Source organism: Galendromus occidentalis, unplaced genomic scaffold, assembly GCF_000255335.2.
Source record: "Galendromus occidentalis unplaced genomic scaffold, Mocc_1.1 scf7180000077435, whole genome shotgun sequence".
Lineage (NCBI taxonomy): Eukaryota > Metazoa > Arthropoda > Arachnida > Mesostigmata > Phytoseiidae > Galendromus > Galendromus occidentalis.
Genome location: NW_003805423.1, coordinates 469,044 through 488,110, shown reverse-complemented (window position 1 = coordinate 488,110; position 19,067 = coordinate 469,044). Strand labels below are relative to the sequence as shown.

At 52.0% G+C, this 19,067-nt stretch overlaps 1 protein-coding gene across 1 annotated transcript; it reads right to left on the bottom strand.

Moving 5' to 3' along the window:
• Positions 1-1,746: 1,746 nt before the first annotated feature.
• Positions 1,747-17,731, bottom strand: LOC100907746 (protein amalgam-like). Its single transcript, XM_029111353.1, has 7 exons — positions 17,531-17,731; positions 17,336-17,393; positions 15,581-15,678; positions 6,456-6,663; positions 4,331-4,486; positions 2,982-3,110; positions 1,747-2,057 (listed from the first exon to the last, which is right to left on the bottom strand). Exons 1-7 carry the CDS (start codon positions 17,729-17,731, stop codon positions 1,747-1,749), a joined length of 1,161 nt encoding a protein of 386 aa, XP_028967186.1.
• Between the last annotated feature and the right edge of the window lie 1,336 nt (positions 17,732-19,067).

The window sequence follows — 19,067 nt, the reverse complement described above, 5'->3', positions numbered from 1 at the left end:
CATTGATTGAATTATCCGTGACGAAGTTGATTGTGGAATTGGGCTGCTTCGCGCGCTCTGGAAACAAAGTGATTCATGAGAACGAGCCGCATTGGCATTTGGAAAGCGACTGTCCTAAGATCTCTCCCGCTACTCAAGTTGTCCAGCAAGGTCGTTGCCGCGACGGCTCGCGGAAGAGCGAACCGCCCCTCTGCTTGCTCCCACTACCCTCCGTCCTCTCGTCCGTGCGACCGAGTGGCCGACTGACTGAGCAACAAACAGACGGACGGCCAGACAGACAGTCGGAGGACGGAAAAAAAAACGGAGCGGCAGACGGAGCAGAAATCCTCTGTCGCCATTCCTTCGCACGTCGGCTCGCCCCGCTCATAACTCATATGCGTGGCCACGCGGAGCTCCGAAGCGAGGATAATCCTACTCAAAGTACCCGGCTTGCGCTCTTTGCTAAATGCTGGCTCGCCCGCTCCTGTCCTGTGGTACCATCTACATTTGATTCACAAGCGAACCAAACAATTACAGAATATGCCTCAATCTCGATCCAAACCAAAGAAGAACAATATCCGAGACTCTGTTTCGCGGATTGGAAGGAAATTCCAACAGTTCGGATGACATGTGATGCCAGATAGTGGGAATCCCGAACTAGCCGCTCGCTGTGGGGCTGTGTTTTCCTGCTTGACCTTCATTCCTTTACCTTGGTTGACTCTGTTTCGCGTCTTGGTTTTCGGAATGTAAGCTTTTGCAGGCTTGGTAGTTGTTGCTGGTCTCTCAGTCGATGTCGTCAACGGTGCAATCTCTGCAACAGTCACAAAAGAGCTTGCCAGGACCGAAATCGTGAGACGAGCCCACTGAGATTAGATAATCTCTTCCGATTCGACCGAAATCTAATCTAAGATTCAAGTGTTCAATCGCACGTGCAAAATCAAAACCGACCACGTCGAAGCACTGGATTGGACATGCAATCATCGCTGACCACTGCATGTTCTCCCATCAGCCCTGAGGATGAGGTTCGGAACGACCCGTGGGATATCGATTTCTCAGGGGGGAACACCATTGGGAAAGCTTTATAATCGGAGTATGTAGTTCAGGGTGGGTTTGAAAAAACCGCGAAACAAAGGAATACACTCCAGACCGGATGCACAAGGTACGCCGCCGGTCACAAAGACTAATGTCTAATTTCATTGCCAGCAACCATTCATCTGGCCCTCGCTCTCAAACTGACTGAGGGATGGAAGGCCCGCGGAACGGAATGCACTCGAATAGCATGAAAGGATGAACTTTCAATTGTCTTGCAAGACAGGTGCGCGAAACTGAGGATGCTGATAACGCATGTTGGAGGTGAAAGCGAATGCCCTCGTCTGCGATATCCATGGTCCCCACTCACGGACGAGAACAGACACACGGATACGAACGCCGATCTAGTACGGGCTCGGCTCAAATTTCTTGCTCTCGCTCGCGCAGGTGCAAGAGGTGTCACGGTGAGGAATTGACAAGTGGGATGAGCTGAGTCCACCCCGCTTATCAAGGGGCGTACAACCATGCTGGACAACATTTTAAACGGTTTCCACTGATCTACGGATGTCGATTTGCCGCGAAATGGCGGTACTGTAATGGAATTCTCTAGGTTTGCAGACCCGCTTATTTTGTAGAGGAATGTCGCAAATAAATATGGCACAGTGCAATGGAATTTGGAGTTTCAAGATTCCGAAATTAAGACAAGTAGCCGAGCGAGACTTCTTGGCGCCTCTGGAATCAGTGAACTTCGAAGGACTTACCGTAAACTTTGAGCGTTGCTTCCGTTTCTCCGAAAGGATTCTTAGCGAAGCAGTGATACTCGCCGAAATCCTCGGGTCGGACATTTTTGATCTCGAGAACTATAGCGTGTTTGTATGGGCCCAACTGCTGAATCTCTTCCGAAAAACGCGACCGATTCCTCAATAAGTCTCCGTTGCGCGTCCAGTGAGCGTCTCCGCGTGGATGGCCTTCGAGGTTGCATCTCAGTCGAGCGTTGGAGCCAACGCTTTTCCCGAGGATCTGATCCGTGAGCCAAATCATTGGGGCAACTGAAATGAATTCGAGGGGGTCAATGTCTCGTCGCTCCGATCTCTAGTGTGTTTCCCGCCTGTTGCTGCCCTTCGCCCTCGCCTCCCACACTTTTATCTGGCCTGTATTTTTCACCAATGTCTCGAAGGAGTTCGTTGTCTCTGTGTTGATCCTCATCTGTCAACGAAATATCTTGCACCCATCCAAATCCCTGTCGATGACAGTCGAGCTCGGCGCTCCTCTCCACGAGTTCCAAGACAAGCCCCGTTGACGTATCTCGACTATAACACCATTCGCTCGCTACGGTGAGATGTGAATCAGAGCCGATGGTACAGCAGCGGGGAAGGTCAGCGGCGAAGACGGACCGTAGACCCAAATGGATTCGCGCGGAGAGATCGCAGACAACGCCGCAATCAAGGTAATGACACAATTACCCTTATCGTTACAAAGAGTGAGACCGGGAAGGGAGGGAGATTGAGGAGGGGAGACCCAAGGAGCGTCGGTTGCGGCGACCATTCGTGAGGGCGTCCGTCGGGGAGAAACAAGCGGACAACGACAACCAACAAGCACGGCGCACAAGACAAAGAGCGGAAACAGACTCTCACAGTACAGGCAAACACCCTCGCGCAAGCTGCCGGGTTCGGCACATAGATGGACAATAGACTAAGGTACGGCGGACAGATACACCCAGGAGAGGATCCCCCTGCCGATCAAGTGCCGGATGTTCAGTCTACAACAGTCGTCTTATTGGAGCAGAGGGAACAAGGTTAATTAGTCTCGTCTGTGAGACGTTCAGGCACGGAACCCCGATGATTCGGCTGGATTTCATAGCGGAGAGAAACCACCCGGTGCCTGGTCTATCGGAATCCATTTCAGTTCTGCGCTGAGGTCCGTTTTAAATTCGGCACGATGTATTCCCAGGGGACAGGAGAATATGTACTCACTCAGAACGTCGAGCTTGATCCGTTTGCTCATAGAGGGTTGAACGGAGTTCTGAGCGATGCAGATGTAAGCGCCCATGTGGAGCCGGGACACCTTGGTGATGTTCAACCAGGGACCTTTGACGACGTTGGCTGCGGAGATAGAAGAATACGGTGAGATATTATGCTTTGATCGCCTTGTTCTCGTTGACCTCCTAACTCTCCCGCGAACCGTATTGCGGATCGATCCTGTTCCTCATCCACCTGAGAAATATCTGAGGGAAATTTTCCCCAATCGGCGGAAGAGTTCAAGGAAAGTGCGGTAGCCGACAATGAGGGAACATTCTGTACATGATTTTACGTAAATACGTAGATGAAGCTGCAAGAAGAGGGGTATCTGGGAATCTTCATTCGTCATTGCAGGAGAACTGTGATTCCTTCTGGGGCTCATCGAGAAAAAAAAATCGGAGGAATAAGAAGTAAGCTCTGCATTATTTTTCCTTTGAGAAGCTCGAGCGCGGCTCAACTACGTGTCTCAGACCGTGTGCGACGAACGGAAAACGTTCAAAATATATAGGCCTCTCCGAGCAGCTTTCCAAAGCTATCACACTTTGAATCTTCTCTCTTTTCGACCGTTTCCCAAATCTAATATAGCCCGCCGAGGAGAAAAGAGAGCAAATCAAGAAAGGGAAAAAGTGATCGTAGGCGTCACGTTCATATCATCGTCGGAGCCGCTGCCACCGCCACCATACCATTCGGGCTTCATTCTATAGGCGGGGAAGTGCAGCCACAGAATGACCGCCCCGCAATAAAGTTCCTCGTGTATAAATCTGTTGACCACTGTTTAATTTCAGTGTGAGGCGGGGCCCCTAAAATCGGCAAAGAAATCCCCACACCAATGCCGCGTGCGATCTCCACCGTTATCTATTCCTGGGGCCAGGGACTTCCAGATTCCTTCGCAAAATCTTCTACCTGCATGTTTTCTCGGGGCTCACGCGAAGCGCGCCGCACCGAACCCGCGGCTTCCGCGCTGTTTACGATTCCGAAAAATGCTTTGTGATACGAAAGCAATATCGAGATTCTTGCACATCATCAAACGTCGTTCACGGCGAGCGTAATTGACCAAAACGGAGGCCGCAAACGATATACGTTGTCATTTTATGCCCGAGTGCTCCACAATCCAGCTCCGGCGAGGCCCCGTGGCTTGGGCGACATCAATCGTAAGCATCATAATCCTTGCTCGTTATGGTGGTGGGCATTACCCCGAATCAACCGGATCCGGGATCCGACAATCGATAGAATAAACGGACAGCGATTCCATGGGAGGGCGAAGTTTCTGGAAGGAATAACTCGAGACGGAATCGGGTACTCACTCCTGTAATCGTTTATCATTATGTCCTGTGAGTCCTCGCGCCGCCACTGCACTGTGGGTTCGGGAGTTCCGGACGCAGCGCAGTACAGCGAGACATCGGATCCTTCCTTGACTTCCACGTCCGAACTCGTGAGGTCCTCCCTGATCGATGGGGGCACTGAAAAGATGCATCCAGATAAGCTGTAGGTAGTGGATGAGCGAGTCATTGGTCGACCCAGCGACAGCAGACACCAACGAGGTTTCTTCATCGGTGCTTTTTCGAATTTTCAACGACTGTTTCGTTGGCCGAGCGGCCGCGCAACGAACCGGCCGCTCTGACAATCCGGTTCATACATCATCTCGCATACGAATTAATTTCGAAAGCGGTGCGAGCCAGGTTGCGTCCCCTGTGAATTTGACGAGGCGGACGTCGGCGTTGGATCTTTTCCATAGCGGTTGCCGCAAAAAGCCGCCGCTGCGTTCCTTGAGGAAGCTGCCAAGCACATCCGACGGCGGGGAACGACACGAGACGACGGGGAACGCCTCCCGTCGGCAGAGAGCTCTTTAGGAAGAAGAGCATACTTTCCTGTCGGCAAATGACCGCATAGAAAAAGAGAGAGCCATGCGGCGAATTTTCCATGACCAGCCCGCCGCGGTTGCCACCGGCTCGCTCGCCCGCTCAGCGACCAACCTACCAGAGAGCTAGTCAGTCAGGAGCGTCCTGGACGCACTAGTTTAAATATCGGTTGCTGCGAGGCGCACGACAGAACCAGCGGTTGAGAATTTGCATAGAAATTATGTTGTTTGTGGAAAAGACGGAGAAGACGCCGCCGACGCCGCTCCTGCAGGAGTCGAGAAAGAGAAAACGCTTCTTATAAATCCGGAGAGATCCGGCTTTTACCCCGGCATCTTCTTTCTTCGCAGTGACGACGCGGGACTCGGCGTCCGTCGAGCCCGCCCGCGTGCCGTTCATGTCAGAGCGAGCGCGAATCCGCATATAGACAGCGCACCGCAGACTGCAGGAATTCGCTTTGAACGCGCTGTCGATTGTGCTCAACGCAATTTATTCTCTGTCCGACCGATCTCAACAACGACGACGACGACGGCGGCAGTATCAGCAGCCGCAGCACCAGCTTGTGCGACAACAACAACGACGACGACGCACATTACACCGATATAGAACGTCGGGGAAATCGCTTAAAGTTCCGCAGCAACTGATTCCAACGGAATTCCGATAGGAGCCGCTTGTGGATACAGACAGGAGAAGTAGTTCCGCGGCCAACCTCCGAGACACGTCCATCCTCGCTGGGAGGCAAAAGCAGAGAAATGAACATGTCTACCGATCGAGAGAATAATTATTGCTCTCAATCACGACGCCCCGGTCTCCCGTAAGATGCACGAGAACGCATGTGTCTTCGGAGCACAACACTCCATACCACGGGGATCGATTCTGTCCTCACAATATTCATTCCATGCATCGTATTGGGTCTACATGACCCGAAACGCTCGTGACACGGACATCCGCAAAGCGTTCCGTATGCGGAGCCGTCCCGAACGGACAAGATTCTACCCTGCATCGGAGACAGTGAAAGCGAGGAGAAGTCACGTCTGAATCAGCTGTTGTGCACGTGGATCTTTTTCAGCCTGGAGCCCTCCCTGAATATTCGATTACGGATCAGATAGATGATGGGGGGAAAGAGACAGATCCGGACACCGAACGACGAGCATTGGTGCTCCTTCGCTCGCCGGCTCGCTTGCCACAAGGAAACAACACTGTCTCGCTTTGTTTCCCGATGCACATCTAATACCAAAAGCAATGTCGGATCGAGACTTCCCTTGGACGAAATCCTTCTCCCCGTTCCAGTCGGAGCCGTTGTTCCGCCGCATAAAACAGCCCGCACTATGTCTGCGACTCGGATGCTGTTCGCTTCTCCTCCAATCGCCGCGCGGATAGGTGCTCCCGTTGAGCAGAGCTCGGGCAAGCCTTCGAGCCTCTCACGCATCAAACAGAAAAATAAGCTCTTCGCGAATTCGAGTCCCTCGGAGCGAGTTGAGGATCGGAATCGTCGCTTATTCCTCGAGGATCGGGCCTTCGGTTAATGAGACAACTCATCGAGCATGTTCCGGTTCCGGCGAACGCTACTCACCGACCACGTCCAGATAGCCGACTTGGAATTTCATCGGTGACGTGTTGATCTGACACATGTAGGCTCCCTTATCCTTGACTTGTACGTCCGACACAATAAGATTCCACGTACGATGACCATTGTGAGTCACTTTGAAGCGATTACTGTGGGTGATGACGGCCTTCGCCAATGTCAGTAGGGTGTACTTCTCGACGTAAAGCCATGCCACCTGTAAGAAAAACAACGATTGAATCGACCGATATCGAATTTTTCCCCCTTGTTGATAGATAGATTGATTGGATTACGATTGATCAATCGAGAGATGAGCTCGGTTCGTCGCTAAATATGTGATGACTTCTTCATATTTCCCGGCCTAATCGAGTCGACCTCTGACCAATTCTCGAATCCGAATCTTCTCGGGGCTAAGAACGGCTTCCAAGAAAAAAACGCGGGACTGCAGAGGGAAGTAGCGAGAAACGATTGCAGAATCTCTTGCATAAAAAGCGTGAGGCGTGAAGTTCTCGTTTTGTTCCCATAAAGCCACTGATCCGCTCAGGAGACGACGGGGTGAAGAAGTCTATTCCCTCAAAGGTTTATCTTAGGAGGGGATGAGAAGCCTTCCTGGGTGGTGGACTCCCGAGCCCAGCTCCGAGTGTGTTCTGCCTCACTTTTTCCGTTCTTTATCAATTTCGAGCGTGCATCTCAACGGGAGGTGGAAACCGGACGAAACAGCGCATTCGCTTTCCGGAGGCCTTAAAAAGAGAATGGCTACAACATAACCCTTAAGGGGGTCATCCATCGTCGTAATGTCCTGCCTGCTCTCCTGACCATCCCTGACCTCTTTGCTTCCATTCTCTCCTTTCGGCGCACACTCGCTCGCTGCAACAGCCTGCCCGTATCACGTCACCGCATCTCCGCGGCGACCTGCGCGGCGCGAACTCGTCCCGATTGTGAACTGCATACTTTTCCCCTCGCCGAGGGATGCTCATCAAGGGATGAAATATTGCGCCCTTCGCCGGAACAGTCCTCTTATCCAAGATTCGACGAGAGAAAATCACGCGTAAGGAAAGCCGCGATCTCAGGGGGACTTTCGTCCAGTTTATCATCTCGGCATCCGCATGAACATGTACGCCTATGGTCTCTGTGGCGTCTCCTGGTAGATTCCGATTCCCTTTTGTTGTGTTTCTTCAGCTCATCGATTCACCCCGATACTTGCGCCGTGAAAGCAAACAAGCCGTCGAGTTATCCGACGCCACGAGCTCAGTTTTCGACACGGTTTTCAATTTTGAGTCGAAGTTCTCGCGCTCATCCTAACATTTAGAAGACCAATTACAGAGTCATTAAGCGAAAAAGGATTGCCGGAAAGAGCTGACCAAGCAAAAGAAGAAATACAGGAAGCCGCCTACCATCAAGAAGTTGATTCATTAACGGAACAAGCGGCCGCCGCTGCCGCATTAGAGAAACCAAGAAACATTTTTGATCCTCTCTCCCCGGCCAGCGGTTCATTTTTTTTGCGAGGAAGAAGTTCTTTGTCCGTTTCAGACTTTGTGAATTATTTCCTAGCATTTCTCTCTTGTACTCTCGATTTGCCCCACCGGCGTTCCCCGTTGAATTTCTGGTATCCTTGACCGGAGACACAGCTCATCCGGGTCTCACGTGACGCCCTTGCGTGGACCGAGAAATCTCGGGGAGAAGTGGTTCCGTAGTCGCAGTGTTTGTGAGCGAGCTAGACAGGCGGCCAGCTATTCCACTTGGCCTAATGAGGCATAGATGGCCCATCCGCACGGTCGACTCCTGCCTGTGTGCTCGAAGAGTCGGGGAATCTCGTGAGTCGGCCGCTTAAGCACCGCAAAGCAGATTGGGAGGCGAGAAGTATCCGAAGCGGAGAGTTCCTTCAGTGGGACATCGACTGAAGCTAGCGATACGTCCCTCAGGAATGACTTCCTCCTCGGGGAGAGGAACAAAAGTGGGAACTCCCGGTCGCCCTTGGAGCAGACAACGAATTACCTCTGCCTTCAGAGAAGCGAGGAAGGAATGCAGAGAGAGTTTGGGTGCAATGGTAAACAAAGGCAAAAAAATATCCCCCTCTGATTAGTCATCTCAACGGATCGTCTGACGTCGGCGCTGCCGGTCCGAGAGTCTCTCGACCGCGGAGCAATCAGTCGCACAGCATCCGAAAAAGTAGGTAGGTAGATCATGAGCCATGATTGCGGACACATGCCTCCGAGCCCGATTGATGGTGTGATTGTCAAATCGGAACCGGACTCGAACCCATTAGCGATCGGACTCCAAAGGGGGACTCCATTGACCGCAAATGGAGCGCAGCTGAAAGAAACGGTCCAGATACGCCACATATCGGAATCATCGTGCGTCACCTTCGATAAATCGATTCTGATACTGATGCCGTGCCCGCTCGGATTCGCGACGATCGACGCCGGCGTAATTCGGAGGTCTTGCTCCTTGGTGTCCGATGATTAGCTGCAACCCAACGATTTCAAAATGATTGTCATGAGAGATGAGATGATGAAATCTTCCCGACGAATCTCAGCGAAAGCCCTACTATGAAGTCGACGGTCACGAGCACGTCGAGCTTCGCCTAGGAAATACCGTGGGAACCCTGTCGCCTTTGATGACGAATTTGCATACAAAGTAGACGGGGCGAAACCAATCCTAGACCCGATAGATCTGGTTTGGTTGGATCCGGGGGAAGAATGAATATCTTTGTGTGCCCTTGCTATACAATGGCTTTCTCTTTGCGCTGCGTCGGACAACCTCGGAGGTATCCGAAACTCGAACAGGACAACATTTTGAAGCTGCCAGAAGTCCTGTTCCCCGGGAAAAAAGTCGCCTATCTCGAGCAGCTCCACGCAAGATCCCGAGCGAAAATTCCCGGTGGGCTCAAGGGTGTTCTCACGTCACGACGCCGACAGAAGCGACTGTATCGCAAGGGAGCTGAACAGTCCATCGCTCAGATCGCCGGAATTGAAGTCCTAAATGGCTCTCAAAAGTGTCTGCAGGCTTGTCGTATGACGTGAGTTGGAGCTCCCCGTTCTCGAGACGCCGTTGAATGGGGTTGGTGGATGGTGAAGAGGTGAATGCAAGGGAAGCGAACAAGAAAGACGCGGCACACAATGAATTATGGAAGTGGTGGCCGCTGGTCCGTTGGGAGCTCGTTCGTCGGGGGTTTTTCTCGGGCAGGGGATTCCACGGTGAGCGGGAGAAAGCTATGGCAGAAAAGGTTGAATGCCAAATTCATTTGTCCTGACGATTTCAATTTCTTTCGGCTGCCACGCGAATTAATAGCAACATTTCCATACATCCGCGGCTCACAATACATCGTAGCGATCATTAGAGGAAGCGGGGGAATGCTCGCTCCGGTTGTTCGAATGCTCTCCGTCTGGTTTTCTCTCCTTGCGCTGACCCGAGCGTCGGCCATTCGGAGGTCCCGCTCGAGGTGATTGTCCCATTGTTTCTCGTCGTTGTTGCAGCAGAAGCAGAACAGTTCCATGTGAAACCGTCCCACAATCGATGCTCCGATTGCGAGAACGAATAACAATGTACCTACGTCGATGAATGAAGTAGAAAAAGATCTCGACCCGAGGCCTTCGGATTCCACGACGATATGAACTCTGACCACAAGGTCCGCGATGGCAGTATCCCCACTGACGGCGGTTTCGGTGGTGACGTCTGGGCACGGGGGTCCCGGGACGGAAAGTGGAGCTCGAGGGGAAAGACGTGGTCGAGGGGCAACGTCATAGATCACGAAACCACTCGACATTCCGCTCAGATCCGACAGGGCGGCAAAGCCCACGAGTCGTCGACGACGCCACCGCTGCCGCTACCTCAGCACTCGCCGTCAGATATATGCCGTCCGTTGAGCTCGGACCTCCGTCGCAGAAGTGTCTAAATCCCCCGGCATTAAGTCAAAAGCCAATGGGAGCGGATAGGGTTAACTGGTACAAATTATCGCTCGTGTCAATGTAGAGGCCCCGCGGAATGGAGCCCGACGGCGCCGCGCGCACGTGAGAAACATTTTCGAACATCTTCAGCGCCCCGACGCTGAGCTACGATGAGCTTATCCATCGAGTTTAGTGGGGAAGCTATGTGAAACGTCTAGCCCCTTAAGCCCAGCATGTTCGCAACAAACGCTGTCTGGAAAAAAGCCGAGCAATAAATAAAAATTTGCCTTCGTCGAAATCTCCCTTTGGCTTCTCGGGGCGTTGGTCCTCGACATCGCTGCACAAGCGGCCGGAGCGCTACCGACGCCACTGTAACCGGCAGCGTTGTCATCGTCGGTCGCAACAACAACGAACACAAATTAAGTGAAAAATTACCCGGCTGCTAGCATCATCATTTATACTCGGAAGAAAAGAAGTCTGGTCGTCCCGTCTCGGTCACCCGCTCCCTCGCAAGGCCTTCGAAGCGTTTCCCGCGCTCCCTCGGAATCCCCTCGATTCCCTACGATTTTTTCCCGCCTTCGCAACGCACAGCTGCTGGCTCAGGGCGAGACGGAGGTGTTGAAGAAAACGAAATGCTCTTCGAAATGAAGCCGCGCTCCGGGTTCCGACACATTTTTCCGCCGCCGAAGCCTCTATGGACTCAGTCAGGGCTCCTCCGCTGAGGGCAGCAGTTCCCCTGGTGGAGTCAACTGCGCGACCTCTACGCGTTCCTCTGGAATTCCGCTATTTGCAGCTTCGAATTGAAAGAAGTGAAGACACCGCTTGCTTTGGGCTCCAAGAAAACCGTCTGCGTTCGTTCCTGCCTCGACCGAAAGAGGATCCGTGGGCGCCAGCCGTGGGGGACGAAAGAGAACAGTGAGGGAAAAACGCTCGCCGTGTTTTTCGTCAACGTTGCGCTACCATCGCACCGACCGTCGAATTGTGTCGTCGTCGCTTCGGTGGCGAAGAGCATCAAGCGACACCGCCAGCAATTTAGCGTCGGAAAAAGACGCAGAAATTCCCCTCAGGTCATTATCGCAGGCGGGCTTAGTGAGTGGCTGACTGACTCGGCTCGCTCGCTTGCTTGCTTGCTTGCTTGCTTGCGGCATTCCCTTCTCTCCGCCGTTGGACTCGAATCTCTCGACGAATAAAGTGGCCGCAGAATGAACTTCGACGCATCTTGTTTTTTGCTCTCCTTTCCAGGCCATCCATTATTTCAGAGCTTTCAGTCCGAGCGACTCGTCGCGCGCGTGAACCTGTCGGGAGAGTCCACTTTATCTCCCGGCTGGACTCGCGGAGCTCTTCCCCCACGCTACGAGGGCCTAATATTCGAAAATCTAATCTCTCAGTTTCACTAGTTTTTGTTATTGGAATGAGATAATTCGACCAAAGGGATGGTAGCATCGTTATGAACATTGTGAACGTTGTTCACGTGGCGGTGTTTGATGGTTTCCATCAGCCTTACCTAGGTGGTAAGCTTTGCTCTTTTGTCACTTTATGGGGATATTCGTGTGCACCGGAATTGAATTCGAGACAGTCCCTGGGAAAACGTTTTCAAAGCGACCATTAATCCCCCCAAGCGACAATCAATTGGTCGGTTGACACGTTCCGCCTTGAATCGAAAGACGTCGATGGCGCTGGAGACCAAGACGCAAACAGAATCACGATTAGAATCCGTTCGGAGTGATGTTTCTCATGCCCGAGCGAATGAGTCATTTGATCGTCGAGACTCGAGGTTGCAAATCAAACGACTGCATGCCGCGAACACCGGAACAGCGAAAATGATGATGAAAGAGCGGCTAGATTGGCGTGCAATGGAGAACGGATTTCTCGATGTCGACTATCTTAATATTCTGACTTGAAGTATGGTGCTTTTCTTACGACCCATGTTGCGATTATAGCTTCAAACCTGAAGTGAGAATCGGAGGAATGAATAAGTCATGCCAATATCGTTGTGCAGTTAAACTTCAAGAATGAGCCGCCAGGATTGTGCTGTGCAAGTGGGAAGGTAAAATCGGATCACTTTTCAAGGAACATACGCAAGCATAACTCATGTTTCCAGATTTCTTATATGGCCACAGTCGAAAAACAGGCACAAATCCATCATCTTGCAGGATCTCTTTTGCCCTTTCCCGATGCTGACCACAAGTTTTTGCATTTCATGGGCTCTCTTGATGAGCAAATTGACAGACGGTGCCAAATAGATAACGCCACGGGTCGCGATATCGTAGCAGCGTTGCAAAACTCGTTCGATCAACGCAACCAATTGGTTCGTCTATTCCGAAAGGCGTTAGAGCGCATGCCTGCGCATGATGAGTACAAGGTCATAATCAGAGCTGACAAAACACCATCAGGCCAACACGAAAGGCGCTACAACGTGCCCACGATCGACGAAGTAGCGATTGTTATTGTTGGGGGAGATTTCAATTCACGCGATACCGTTCTCCAGCGAAGAAGCGGCGACCTCCAACGAGTTTCTGGAACGCATCGTTTGTAGGACGCTACAGAATCCCATCATATTTTGGGGAGGACAAGATGGATATCATCTGAACATCAAAATGACAGGTACAGAAAACGACAAAAAAGTCAGCGCCATGAATTATTACTCTCACCATTTGATGGTTCGAGATAACGCCGACATTCGTATTCTACGATGCCAGCATTTCCTCTGTCAATTTTTTGTCGATATGTATGCGAATATTGAGACCGAACGACTGTTGTTCATCAGGCTGAATCAATCGAAATTTCGTTCAGATGAGTATGTTCAGTTACGCGAAGCGATAAGTAACGATGGTAATGCCAATCCCAGTGAGCTTGGCTGCGACATTCACCGGGAGCCCCACACATATGCACGAATACGCACAGGATGCTTTCACACATGCTCGGAATTATGGTCGCCCAGATTTTTTTACTACGTTTAGGTACATTTAATCCTGCGTTGGAGGAGATAAAAGCGCTATCATGGCCAGATCAATCGAGCTCGGATCGCCATGATATTGTAGCACGCATATCGAACAGAATTGAAAGCGCTCACGCATTTCATTGTGAAACATCATGTTCTCGGAGAATCTCCCTGTTGGATTACCGCATGCCCACATTTTGATTGGGCTAATTGAAAAGGTCACACCAGAGAAGATTGACGATCTGGTCTCAGCCGGGATACCTGATGCAGAACTTGATCCGGAGCTTTTCCAAATCATTCCGGAAAACATGATTCATGGGGTGGTGCGTTTAATGACAATCCCCCATGCATGGAAGACGGTAAATAAACGAAGCTATATCCGAGGGAACTACAAGCCGAAACTATCACCGGGAATGATGGTTACCCTTGAAATATTCACATCTGACTTACACAACCACATGCCTGTTTCGGAAAATCCATTCACGGTTCGCTGCGAAGCGGGTAGGCTAGTCAACTATATTTCATATATCACACGAGATGACCGGAGTCGATTGGCGGGTGAGGGATCGAGTTTCCTCATTGGAAGGTGTTCCTCTAAATAGGGAAATTTAGAAAACACATATTCCGCCGGGAGGCGCGTTGCCTTTTTCGGTCGCTGGAGCCAGCATCTCGGATATGTGCAGTCCAAAATATGCAGTCACTGACCCAGGCTCCTCCGGTTGTTTGCGAGGTCACTGCAGCTTGCAATGACGGAAATTCCGCCGGAAGTTGGAGCACGCGACCTCGGAGAAAGAGGTCTGCTCCCGTCATCAAAGTGCTCGGAGCGATGTCGATTGACCAGTCCGCTCGGGGATCGGAGAGTTTTTGAATCTCCGATCGTCTTGCTGACGCTCTGCCGCTCGTTCGAGGTCTCGACGACGGAAGCGATCTTATCGGGGACGATGTCCTCGAAGTCTCGTTGGCCGAAAGATAGTTTCCGTCCTTCTCTCAAGACTCCATGAATTCAGTACCGGACAGAAGCACGCGATAATCCAGGCTTTGCCGGGAAGGCTGGCATCGCGCGAAGCGCCCGTCTGCCTCCGGTGGCATAACAGACGGGAGCCTAAAAATGGTCATGAGGTCGTTGAACCGCTGCTTCCCAAATAGAATCGTCCCATAGATATGAGCAGCCACAAAAATTTCAGCTTTCAATTGTGCGTCTCCTCTTCATCAAATCGAGTGAGCCCCCTTAGGTCCCCATGAACCTTTCTCTCCACTTCTGACTCTCGCTTCAACGACGCCTGGCCGACTGACCAGCCGGCCTCTCGGTCAGTCGGCCGGTCCTGCTCTCCAGGAAACAACTCCCTCTAAAGGGGGCCTTGTTCGCCTGTGTACTCCTGAATGGCTGACCCCGCCGTTTCTCATGTCCGGCCTCTAATGTATTTCCTATTGACTCCTTCGGCGTCCTCCGCCTTCCCATCCGTCCTCTCAACGCCATTCTCCCTTGTTCCCGTAAACAGTTTTTTTTCACTTGCGTCGTTGAACGGTAGACTCGGCGCGCACGGCGACCGAGACTCACACGCAACGAGCAGACATGCTGTAGGAAGTGTAACAGAGAAAAGAGGAATAGAAAGGAGACTTGTCAACACTCAAGAACACCGGAGCAACACAGGGAAGGCGTCAATCCCTCTCTGACTTCAAGAGCCGACCTCCTCTGGGCTTTCCCGTTCCCCACCACCTGCCCAGCTTGCTGACTAGCGCGATACCGTTTTTCGTTCAGACACTTCTTCACAGTGGAAGGCCACTTGAGGATTAAATTACGTTGTAACCGCCAACGACGACGGGCGGATACACGTCGGTCCGTCCCGCTCGCCGGAGCGGAGTTTTCTTTTTGTCGGCTACTTCGTATCACAAGCTGCCGAACTGCCATCCTAGCCGGCCGCCGTGCTGACTGACAAGCGAGCGGAGGGGAGTTCTCCTCCGTGGAAGGAGCAGATGACGCCTCCTAGTGTCGATGCTCCAGGAAGCAGCTGAGTGATCATCGTCGGGAAAACGCACATTCGCTTCAGAATTCTGGTGGGAGATCATTCGACCGTGATTCGATGCATGTGCACAGTTGTGCCCTAAAGTCAGCATTCGTCATCAGCACGAGCAACTTGATGCGCGCAGGCGATGACCAAGCTGGGAGCTTTCACCGGTACGAATATATCAGGGAACATACTTCGTCGCTTTTCAATGATTCTTCCGACGCGTCTCCTATCCGCATAGGTGACTCTCAGCGCTCCGTCGTATCGAGAGTAATCAATTGGATTTGAGAGCCTACTCACCCTGTAGTTCCCTAGGTTGTTGACCACGCACGATAGGGTGACGCGTCTCCCCACCGAAACGGAAACATTTTTGATTTCTTCGGCGAACTCCGGTTCGGGCAACGGCGGAACAGCCAGCGGCGGTTGGGCTTGAGAATCTGGAATAGAAGTTGATTTTGATAACCTCGACGAAGCGGTCTCCCCACGGTCGGAACTCCGCCGAACGCTTAATCGATCGGTCCCCCATGATATCGGAAGAAATCCGTCTGCTAATCGACCATCCAATCAATCGGTGAGCCGTTCGTTCTCCTTCCCAGAGAGATAGACCTGGAGCTCTGCAATGCCATCTGAATAGCTTCACTCGCTCGAATCTAAAAACAGTGCCGTTTCCATGTGGGGTTTTCAGCGACTCTCTCTCAGCCAGTCGTGTCTCGGCAGCCAGCGAACGACCGACCGACGTCGTCGTCGCCGTATAGCGTCGGTTCATTAATATCCGAAGGCGCAAAGTCGGTCGAAGGTCTACGAGCGGGAACGGAGAAGAGTTAGACACATTGAGAGTTGAGCGGGGGAACGTAATTGGCTTTAAATCGTCTCCTCGTCGAAACGAATCCCGCGGAACCAGCAGCAGCTGCGGTGTCTCCCCGCTCGGCGAGGGCCGATTTACGCGCAAGGCCTATACCTCTCGCAGTGAGTTTGTGTTCGCTCCCGTACGATCTGCGCAAAGCGTACGCAACCGAGCCTCGCAACGTCGACGAGCGATCGGCGGTTGTCCTGCTGGCCGTGCCGCCACAGAAAAAACGAGATACTTGATCTCCCAGGGAGCTACATGTTCTGGGTGATCTCTCCGTCGCGTCGACGAAGAAAATCGAGCGAGGCGTGTTGTAGATTGATACTCCTTTCGGGGAGATTCCGAGAATCGTCGGCTATAAATCGAAGCGTTGACCGACGCTCTGTTGGAGAATCCTCCGACGCAAAGCGCGTGCAAAGCTCCTCCGCTCAGCCCGAAAATCCTCTTCATTCCTTCAATGATGATTCTCTTCGTCTTGCGACGACACGAAACTCCCCCGAAGCTACCTTGCGATTCCCGAAACTGGGGGCTCGGGAAGGCATAGTCGTTCTGAAGCACCGCGATTGTTCAGACGCTTCCAGTTTCTCTAGAGAAATATCCGGGTACATCTCGAACAGCTGACCGCACCGGGAAGCTTGCTGATCCGCTGCTCAAGCAGCCTCGGAGCGCTTTCGTGCGTGATGACTCTGCCGGAATCTATAGGATTCGGCACCAGGAAAGCTTGAGCTTCCGTAGGCCATCAATCGGGCTTCGCGGAATTTTGTTTCCTCTCAAATTAATTTACGTTCTCCACTCGAATGCATCATGCGCACCCGATCCGATCACCATCGGAGGCTCTAAGCCGGGAAGACATGCTTTGTTCAAGGGAAGGAATGACACCGTAACCTGGAGAGATGCTCGATAAGGAATTAGGAGCTCCAGCTCCGGATTAAGCACATTAGTGACGATGCGGCCTGAGAAACCTTGGAGTCCGCAGGAGATGTTTGAGCTCAAACAATTTTATCTTCGTCAGTCGAGTAGTATTATCGAATCGTCCGCTCCCATTCTACCTACCCCGTTGACAGAGGGAAGGTATATCGTAAACGTTTACGGCATGCCTCATCGAGGTTCACCGGTCGACGCGCGAAGTAGTATCTATCGGAGTCAGGTCGCGGCTTTGATAATCGACGAACTGACCCTGACGTCGCAGTGCTCACCGAAATCGGACCAGGTGAGGGAACGTGAGATGATGTTCGCCAGCTTGTTCGACCGTCCGTCCGTTCTAAACTGGTCCCCTCCCGCACTTATTTACCCCTCAGGTAAGTGAGCAGAGATCAGACGAGCCGAGCGACTAACTGGTGTAGGAGGACAAACGGACAGATATCAACTGAATCGTGTCGTCGACCAACGAGCTCTGTCCACACCTCGTCATCGTTTTGAATGACCGAATTCTCGGCCTCTTTCACTCGGCTCCGATCATTGGCGGAGAGCCTCAGCTCGTACAGATTAGAGGCTTTTTGACAGAGCACGCCTGTCGCTAGGTCGTGCTTGCGTCCCGTCACCGAGCTGTCGGCGATCGTCGGAAATTTATCGTCCGAATCACAGAGAAATACACAGACATACATTCACATAGAGTTTATCGTGCCGCCATGTGCCGCTCTCAGAAGTACTGTAAATCGGTAGGCTATTCCGTCTGATTGAAAATTCATGGGGCTCGCATTCAGACGGAAAATGTTTGACCGTATGATACGTCCCGAGCTCCATTCCGGATCTTGACTATGGGACTTTCCGAGCGGTGTAATCGCTCCACACAAGCGTACCGTCACATTGAGCCCATTTCTTTTCATGTCGAAGCTCCTCGATTCGTTGCAATCAAGAAGGAGTCCCGGGGGCCATTTACACGGTTGCAGATCTCGCACATGAGGGTCCCCGCGAGTTTTTCCGCCCGCGCAAAAGCGCTAACGATCGTGAATTCGGTCGCAATCTGTCTGAGGTGAGAGTACAAGCCCCGCCGGGAGCTTGACCGATGGCATACGAAAGCCGCGTCAAGCTTTCTGTCAGAGATGAGGTCGCGGAGCGCGCGATCGTCAACCTGTGGGTGAATTTCATCGAGAGGAGGGGTCTTGATCGGATCCCTCGGAATCTCTCGAATCCGGACTCCTTTTCGATTGCAAGGACCAGCTCGACGACCATGCGTAACGAACGCGAGCTCCCCGGAGACTTTTTTTAAGTCTACTTACGTGCCTCACGCTACTCCACGCTCTATCATTAACTTTCGTCAGTGGATATCCGATCTAAATTGGGAGATCACCTCGTCAAGTGAACTACGTGCGGCCGAAATACATATTTACGCGAAACAGTGCGTTGCTGAATAGATTATGAATCGCTTCATGAGTGATCACCGCTCCAATTGAATCAGATGACGAAGAGATTTTGATTAATATTCTCTAGGAAACGATCCAGACTGGCTTCTACCAACACGGATCCCTTCCGGACAGATCGAATAAATACGCCATTCGTTCGTACAGCCTCCTCGACTGGGCACTCGTTGATGCTCACGTCAATGAAATTTGAGATTCGTTATGTACTCGATGCCTTTGACGGGAAGGAGTCACTCAGATGCCGGAGACCCTAGAGCCTTTCGAGGCAAAAGTTCTCGCGGGAAAGCCCTTCCTTGCACTCGCGATGGCCGAATGAGCCTGAATATGCGGCAGCGAAGCATGAACGTAAGTCGACGAGGCAATCCGTTGCCTTTCGTTTCGTCGTGACGGTAACATCATTAAGACCATTAAGGTTACATAAGAACTGCTCGTGAATCAAGATGCTCCTCGGATCCCAGGGGAAGGAGGAGGAGAAGAACGGGACTCAGTGACTGACGGACTCACTTGCTCGGGTGCCCGCTCGCTCGCCCGTGATATCGCGGACGACGTGACGCGGTAGAAGACTCCCCCTGATTACTGA